This window comes from Geospiza fortis, unplaced genomic scaffold, assembly GCF_000277835.1.
Source record: "Geospiza fortis unplaced genomic scaffold, GeoFor_1.0 scaffold85, whole genome shotgun sequence".
In the NCBI taxonomy this organism is placed as follows: domain Eukaryota; kingdom Metazoa; phylum Chordata; class Aves; order Passeriformes; family Thraupidae; genus Geospiza; species Geospiza fortis.
Window position 1 is genome coordinate 1,707,728 of NW_005054358.1, and position 8,920 is coordinate 1,716,647.

The 8,920-nt window shown below is 52.2% G+C and overlaps 1 protein-coding gene across 2 annotated transcripts in view; it reads left to right on the top strand.

Annotated features, from left to right (window-relative positions):
- TOR4A (torsin family 4 member A) overlaps nt 1-5,188 on the top strand; it is a 7,782-nt gene extending 2,594 nt beyond the window's left edge. Inside the window, exons 2-3 of one of the 2 annotated variants that reach the window (XR_004082050.1) lie at nt 2,259-4,905; nt 4,995-5,188. Coding sequence is in view for 1 of the 2 variants with exons in the window: in XM_031059265.1 (XP_030915125.1) it covers nt 2,298-4,004 (1,707 nt within the window). In the remaining variant the exon portion in view is untranslated. Of the gene's footprint in view, nt 1-2,258 lie in introns of both variants that reach the window. The other variant, XM_031059265.1, reaches the window with a different exon arrangement.
- Nucleotides 5,189-8,920: the final 3,732 nt, after the last annotated feature.

Here is an 8,920-nt window from a genome sequence, read left to right on the forward strand (position 1 = left end):
GAGCTGCAGGGAGTTAATAAAAAACTTCCCGACCTCCCTGCTCCCTCCAGAGTCGTGGTGCCTTTGGCAAGACCCGGTGTTGATGTTTTAAGGATGGCTGATGAAAGTGGCATTTCCTCACGCTGCTGTGCTGGCTCTGTGCTCCGGGCTGGCAGCGCCACAGTGTTGGGGAAGATGAAACAGGAAAGCCTTATAAATATGATTGTCTGGCAAAAGATTTTGAGAATATGGAAACTATAAGCGAGATTGAAATGAAAGCAGCTTTAAGATCCCTTAATTACTGAACAACTGGAAAACAATGGTGTGGCTGGACTGAAGGTGATCCCCTTTTGATGGAACAACACCCTCTGCTTGCAGACAGGCCCAAGGGTCAGAGCAGACCCTGCTGGCTTGGCAGAAGGGGCCCAAAGAGGAGTTTTTAGGGTTTAAAATGTAACACAGGATGGTAATGTAATGATTCTTATAGGCTGTATGGAAATGCTGTAGGATTTGTATATTGTACTAGATTTGTTAGTGAGAATTAGAATATTCAACACAAAAAAAGATTTATGGTATTGTAACGGGAACCTCATTCTCTTACCCCTTTTACTCTCTTACCTTTTTTACTCCCTTACTCTCTCACCCTCTCATCCTCTCTACCCCTCTGTTCTCTTGAAGCTCTGAGCTGTGCCTGGCAGCTCCCAGCAGGGCCCTGCACCCAGGCCCTTTGCAATAAACTCCAAGTTCCAGACCTGGCTGCAGAGATCTCTCGTCTCCGTCCATCCCCACCGTCCTACCCCCCGATGCTCCCACACCACAGCAGCAAAGTGTCCCCTGTGTCAGCACTGCTGCAGCCCAGAGGTGTCAGAAAAGTGTCCTCCCACCATGGCACAGCTTCTGCCACCTCCAGCCTCGTGCCAGGCAAGGCCAGGGCAGCACGTGGGGCTCCATCCAACCCTGCAGAGCTGTGATCTCCCAGGGGTTCCCTGCTGGGTCTGTGCCTCTTGTCACATCCCCCTGGCCTCTCCTTCTTGTTTGCCAGCTGAAGTTTGTCTATTCAGGTGGTTATCTCAGGATGACCACGTGCCTGAGCTCTCCTGTGCAGCTCCAGGGTCTCATGTGGCAGCCCCTGGGTCCCTCCTGCATGCCCAGGGGTGTGTGTGGGCACAGAGGGCATGGAGGGACTGTGGGGGTGGCAGGGTTGGGGTTCTCTGGGGCTCCCCATCTCCTCTCCCCACAGCCAGGTGCTGCTGGCAGGCTCACAGCCACACTGGCTCCCTGCAGCCCCTCTGAGCCTTCCCATCAGGGCAGCTCTCATCTCATCTCACCTCCCTGCCAGGCACATCCACCAGCACAGCCAGGAAAATCCTCCCTGGGAGGTGCCCCCACAGCCACGATGGCAACCACAGCAAGTCACTCCCACAGCCCCAGAGGTGTCTGTGGGTGGACAGTGACCTCCCACAGGGTGTGTACGTGCCTGGGTGCATGTGCTGGCACAGAGCTGGGGCTTTGTGTCTTCCTTGAATTTAGCAGGTATAGGGAAAGCTGTGGGCAGCTGTGGTTCAGAGCATGGGTCAGTCTGTCCTGCTGTCCTGTCTCCTTCTTACAGCAGAGCCTTTGGCCCCAGCCAGCTCTGACCTTCCCTTCTGCATCTGAGGCAGGGTTGGGTTTGTGCTTTAATATCATTTTGCATTAATTGACACTGAGGAACCACTGAGGGAGCTGGGGGTGCTCAGCCTGGAGAAAAGGAGACTCAGGGCTGCCCCCATCACTCTGCACAGCTCCTGAAAGGTGCCTGTGCTCACCTGGGGCTGGGCTCTTTCTGCTACAGCGCTGTCACAACCCGCCTCAAGCTGCACCAAGGGAAATTCAGGTTGGATATTGGGAAAAAATTTTTTACAGAAAGAGTGATAAAGTTCTGGAATGGCTGCTCAGGGAGGTGGTGGAGTCCCCATCCCTGGGTGTGTTTAACAAAGCCTGGATGTGGCACTGGGTGCCAGGGTTGAGTTGAGGGGTTGGGGCTGGGTTGGACTTGATGATCTTGAAGGTCTCTTCCAGCCCAGTCATTCTGTGAATCCTGTGAATTTCATCTGTAGTTTTGCACATCTGTCCCATCTTCCAGAAAGTCAACTTAAGTCTGAAAGTCTTTGCCACCTTGCCATTGCTGATTGCTGCAGGTTTCTGTCCATTAGAAAGGGGGATATCTGTCTAATTCCAGTGTTATTGGTCACTTCCTGATATTAGGACGGTTGATTTTACATCATTCCTTTTCTTTTTAGAAAGAAGATGATGTGAATGGGCTGTAAGAACCAGAAGAGATGGAGGAAGAGCTGCCCTGCTCTGAGGTGGATGGAAAAAGTTTCCTTAGGGATCTGGGGGTGGAGATGCCCTGCATGGAGAGCAGTCCCACAGGAGACACATCTGGAGCAGAGGAGGATGCAGGAGAGGTTCCCTGTGCTGAGAGCAGCACAAAAGAAGAGGCTGCAACTGACCCAGGAATTGTCTTCACTGAGGGCAGCATGGAAGGAGAGACACAGGGCAGTGGCAGTGGCAGGGAAGGGGGCGTTCCTGGCAGTGCCAGTGGCAGTGACAGGGAAGAGGACATTCCTGGCAGTGGCAGTGACAGGGAAGGGGACATTGCCGTCACCGACAGCGATGGGCAAGAGGAGATTGCCATCACTGATAGTGACAGGGAAGGGGAAATGCCCTGTGATGCAAAAGAAGAGGCCTCTAGCTCTGAGAGTGACGCAGAGGAAGTACCAGATGCTGTGATCCCTGCTGCTTCCAAGAAAATCACTTCCATTTCCTCTCCCCTGCGGGCCATCGTCCGCCTGCGCCGGCGCTACCAGGGGCTGAAGAAAAGCCGGCTGCATTTGGAGCTGCCTCGGGAAAAGTCTGCAGAGTTTGTCCACACCAGGCTGCTCCAGAGGCAGCTGTCCCTGAACAGAACTTCCCTGTACAGCCCTTCCATGGCCTTCTTTAATCAGTCTGGCTTTGAGAGCTCCCAGTACTTCACCTTTGACACGTCTGTGGAACATTACTCGGTGAAAAAGTGCAGGCGGAAAAAGAGCCGGAGGAAATCCAGGATGGTTCTCTACCCAGATAAAACAAAAAAATACCTCCCAGCAGAGGAGAAGAGCAAGGCAAAGCGCTGCCTCCTCTTGCTCATTGCCATTATGTTCTTCCAGATTCTTAATGCAATAGAGAACCTGGATGATAACCTCCAAAAATACGACCTGGATGGTTTGGAGAAAACCATGCACCGGGAAGTGTTTGGGCAGAAGGTTGCTGTGGAAAGTATTGTGGAATTACTGAAGGACTATCTGGCTACCCACGTCCACAACAAGCCTCTGGTGATCTCTCTGAACGGCCCCACAGGGGTTGGGAAGAGCCACGTTGGCTGGGTGCTGGCCAAGCACTTCCGCTCTGTCATGGACAATGACTTTGTGCTGCAGTACTTTGTGATGCATCACTGCCCCAGCGGGGTGGCTCCGCTCACCTGTGAAATAGATCTGTCCAAGAAGATTGCTGACATGGTTACCAGAGCTGAAATAGAGGAAAAGACCCCACTGTTTATTCTGGATGAGGTTGAGCTCATGTCCCCCGTCCTGCTGGACACTCTCAGCCGATTCTTTGAACCCAATCAAACCAACGAGTTCCTCAATGCCATCTACATTTTAATCAGCAACCTGGGAGGTGCTGAAATCACAAAGTTCGTTATCCAGAATGCATCCACTGAGCTCCTGCATCAGCAGCGTGGAGCTGAAGAGCTGCTGAGCATCATCCAGCCATTGCTGGGCAGGGTGCACCCTCTGTGGAAGGCTGCAGACATCATCCCCTTCGTCCTCCTGGAGAAGGCTCACGTCATAAACTGCTTCCAGGAGCAGATGAGGAGGGAGGGGCTCTACCCTGACCAGAAACACATTGAAAATTTGGCAAATCAGCTCAGTTACTACACTACAGGGGACAAGCAGTACTCCAGCATGGGCTGCAAGCAGGTTGTGGCCAAAGTCAACCTCCTGTAGGGATTTACTGCAGGGACCAAGCCCTGCTCTCGGGGTTTGCAAAGTTCTGTGCTCATGAGGAGTGTGTCCCACCAGGCTGAGCTCAAGGTGTCCTTTCTCAGCCCTGCACTGGCTCTGCCCTGGTCCAGGGGCAGCCTGGACAACCTGGTCCCTGTTCTCCTCCAGAGGCTTCGCTTTTTCCTGATGTTCTGTGGAAAAGGAAGGGCAAGGAAGCTGCAGCCACCTCCCAATAAGTGCAAGATGCTTTGTTCCTCATTCTCATTTGGGATTCTTGTCATTAAGGAGTTTTGAGGTGGCATCAAAAGCTGCAGGATATAAATAGGATGGAAGAATCCCTGGGTCACTGCCCCTGCAGAACATGTCACCTCCTGTGTCTCACTCTCTCCAGGCTCACAGCTCTTTGCTTTCCTTGGTCCTGGCTGGCATGTGCAGGGCAGGGGCAGGGCTGGACCCCTGGCCTGGGGCAGTTTGTGGCTCCTGCCCCCCAGATGTGCAGGCTGCCCTCCCCACCTCCTACGTGACCACATCCTCAGAACAGTTTTTGGACCTGCTCCTGAGCTGTTGCTCTTCTGAGCTCATCCCTGAGCTCACCTTTGGCACCTGCAGTGAGATTTCTGCCCTGCAGGTGTGTTTGGGCTCGCCTCAAAGACTGCTCAGCTGTGCCAGATGGTGCAGAAATAACTCTGGATTGTTTCAGGTCTGGTGGTGACACCTCATCCTCAGAGCTCTTCTGCTTTTTGCCTTTTTGTCACTGTGGGCATTGTCTAGAAAGCCCAAAGCAGCAATGGATGGATATTAAGCAACACACGCTGGAAAAGACAGTTTGGGCTGATGGAGTGGGAATCCTGGGCTTGTTCCCAGTCCTGAGAGGCCAAGAAGAGGCTTTGCCATTGAGCCCCAGGTGAGCTGTGGCCTGGGAGCAGCTTGGGAAGAGCACACAGCCATGTTTTGAGCAAAACTGAGCAGGTATTTATGACATTGTTTTCTCAGGTTGTGGTTTTGTACAAGATTTCTCCAACTTGCTGTGAATTCCCAGACAAGAAACCCTTTGGATGTTTGCACTGGGGTTTTGATTCACCTCTCTCTCACTGTTGATCTCCAAAGACTCTGTCACGTACTCCAGCTTCCAGAGCTATTGTCAGGAATAAACCCAAACTATCCTGAATAAAAGAATTGAAAGTACATTTCTTTTATTTGACTGAAATTTGGATTTCCTCCAAAATTTCCCTTCTGTAGCCATGTACCCCTGGTAAATCCAATCCCAACCCCACACAGAGTGCAGCAGTGCCAAAGCTGGGAGCTGCACAGCTCCTCCATCCAATCCATCTAAATTCATGTGTCCTCAAAAACCAGCCGGTTTGCACAGCTCAGAGAGCTTAACTTAAGCTGTAAACTGAGCTTACTGCTAAGACATTTGGGATGCTTTTATCCTGGGTGAGAAACAACTCAGGGACCAGGATTCCCCTCCTCCAGCTGGGAGAGGGGCAGATGTTGGTTCTGATTGTCTCAACAATGGTTTTGTTTATAAATGCCACCCACGGGTGTTTGGTTGTGCCAGAGGTCCCTGGGTGCCTCCACCCCAACCATCACCCTCTGCAGAAGGGGAGGGTGACCCGAGTGGAGCTGAGCACCTCAGAGTTTGTTTCCACCCCTCTAAATCAGGGCTCCTGGCCATTCCCTGAGCCTGAGTTTTCCTGGGTGCTCTGAGCACCTTGAAGACCTGCTGGAGCCTTTGTGTCTCACAGATTCCTCCCAGTGCACAGAGCTGGGGCTCAGCTGCCTGGGCACCACCTCATCCCTCAGCTCTGCAGATGAGGGATGGTCAGACAGCACAGGAGGCCCCAGACTGTGGAGAGGACTTTTCCTGCCAGAAGGACAGGACTCAAATCCCAGCTCAAATGGCTCTTTAGGTTGTCCCTAAAGGCTTCCTCAGCTGGCAAAAGCTCTCCCTGAGTCAGGGCACATCTGTGTGGTGCTGGGGCAGGCTGCTCCCTCCCTGCTGCACACCCTGTGTCTGATCCCAGTTCAGCAGCACTGGGATGGCTGTCACTGCTGCCTGGGGACACTGCAGGTACTCTGCACCCTGCAGCTGCATCCAGAGCCACACTGGGGTTTGGGCCAAGTTCCCTTTCTGTGTTTGCCCTGGGGAAAGTGCCGGGTGATTCCAAGCAGCTCTGTAGTGAGGAGGGTGCTGTGCCTGCCCAGGAGAGCAGAGCTCAGACTGTGACCCACTGGCCACTCTGGGCTGCAGCTTTTCCAGGGCTGGTTCAGGACAGGACAGGAGCTCCAATTGCCCTGGTGTGTGAGTTGGGAGGGTTTGTTTTATCTCATACATTGGTTATGAACTGCTCTCCCCAAGCAGGAGCTGGGGCTGGGGTTCCCAGGACACTCCTGCCCCAGGGATGGGATGTGCCCTGTGCCTCTCCATGGACGTGGCCCAGCTCCAGCCACAGGAAGGTGGGTGGGTGCACGTTCTGCAGGAGCTCTGGATAACTTCAGCTGCCTCAGGGAAAAGAGCTTTGGATTGAAATATTCCTAAAAAGGACCTGATCCCCAGCAGCCTCCCTTCATCAAAGCCTGTCTGAGGCTGCCTCCAGAGGTGGGTGCTGGCTGGTGGGGCCAGCCTGGCTGCCAGCCTGAGTCCTGCAGGATTTCCCTCCCCTTGGGAAGGTGTGATGGCCCAGGAGCAGAGCTCTATGACACAGCATCACCCCAGCCCTGCTGGGCCTGCCTGTCCCTGAGCTCCCTGGGTGCTGCTGGGGCTGCTGCCAGTGCTGTGTGCCCACCCAGCAGGACCTTGTCCTCTCTCCTGAGGCCTCTGCCCATCCCTGAGAATCTCTGGTGTTGGCCCAGGGCACCTGAACCGTGTTTGCAGAGAGAGGCAGACAGAGGGGTGCAGAGGGATCCCATCTCCATGTGCAGCAGGGACTTGTCCCTGTGCTAAGGGCAAGGAAAAGCTGCTGCCACTCCCTGGAAGGGATTTGTTGCTTTTCCAACTCCTGTGGTTGTCAGTGAACAGGTGAGGTGCCACCAGGAAGGCGGATTTTGATCCCAGGGGTGGCAGGGAAGATCAGGGCTGCAGCAGAGGAGAAAAGAGCAAGGACAGCCCAGGTAGGTCAGGCTGCAGTTCCTGCCAGGGTGCAGAGGGAATGTCTGCAGTGGCTTCTGAGACCTTGCAGTGCTGGGGTGAGTCCTGGAAAGGTGCAGGGAGGGCAAGCACCCCTCTCCTTGGAAAGGAGGAGGAGGGACAGGGAAATGCAGGAGTGAATTCACTACCTGTGAGCATCCTGGAGAGATGGGGAGAAATTACATCCAAGGTTTTTCAAAAACAGTTGTAACCATAGAATTTAGTTTCTTCCTTTCACAGGATATTCAGAGAGTAGCTGTTAATAGTTACTGGGATGAACTGGAAAGAGCTGGGGAAATGAAATATTCCATAAATGGTGGGAGAACAGAGTCAGACAGAGACAGACATGGTTTGTCTGCACATGGAATTTGGAGGGGAAGGGGAGCTGAGAGGCACCCAAACACTGCAGGAGACAGGCCTGGGATGGAAATCATAAACTGGGGGAAAGGTCTGAAAGAAAGTGCTGCAGAGGAGGGTGTGAGTGAGCAAATGCACGTTCCAGGGTGGGGAGGGTGAAGGGCTGGAAGGAAAACAAGCCTGGGGGCATCGCAGCACTCGCCCTCCACAGGAGGGATAACACCCCGGGGCCCAGAACGGCAAACATCCCATTAAAATGTATAAATAGGTGTGTTGCATATGCAAGGGGTGAAGTAATGCCGGGCCACGCTGGAGCAGTGTGGCACCATATTTGGGCACCTCTCGGGCAGGAGGGAGGGAGGGAGAGCTGGGTGCTGTGCCCCCCCAGCATCCTGGGCCGGGAGCAAGTGTTATTTATAAATAAGAAGCTTGACTAGGCCAATATTCAAGCAGCAATCAATTTATTAATTAATATGGTAAAGTATGAGCAATACAGCGCTGGGTACAGCGGGGGAAGTTTTCCCTCCAACTGCACATCGATAATTGAAGCTTTATAGGGATACTCATCAGCTTTCTCAGCAGGTTCTATTCCAATTTTTACTCATCAGCAGTTTCTATTCCCAATTTTTACATCACAATTCTATACACTATTGTGATTTAGTTCTCAGGATGTATCCCAAAAGGAGTATCCCCAGGTGGTGGTGGGCCAGTTTCTGACAGAAGAAAGACGAATCCCATCTGGTGGAGTCCAGCTCCCCAGATGTGGGTCCAACTTTTGATTGCAGAGACTATAAATCTAATAATAGTGATGTCCAGCTACCCTTGGTTGAAACTATTAATCTTCCTTTCTCAAGCTGTTTTTCTCTGCTTTATTAAGGCATGAGATAAGCATATTTCCTTTATATATATTGCAAAGCTATAGTTTCAAGGATACAAGCAATATTCTAAAATTATACTTCAAAAGGTTATTCTTGCAGAACTCTTTAAGGCTTAACTATAAGCAAAAAGCAACATCCTTAATGCTTTAATTCCAATGCTCCTAAATCAACTAAGGTTAATTGCAAAGAAAAGATGGGTTCAAAGGCCTTCTTCCATGCCTTACTTTCCTCAGTTATTATTAGATTTCGCAACTGTCCCATTGTCTGTCTCCACACATATGGCAATCACAAATACACACATTGCCTGTTTGTACCTGACACGGAACACAGCTTTGTATTTCACAGGAGGGAGAGCTGGGTGCTGTGGCCCCTCAGCATCCTGCTGGGACCTGGAGTGCAGGATGGGCTGTGGAGCCCAGGGAGAAGTTCCAGGTTGTTCTGGTTTAGGGCAAATTTGGGAGAAAATCTCCAAAGGGAGGCCCCTCCAGAAAGCAAACCCACACAGCCACTCCCCCCAACTGGTTCAGGAAGGATTGCTTGGAGAGAAGTGGAAA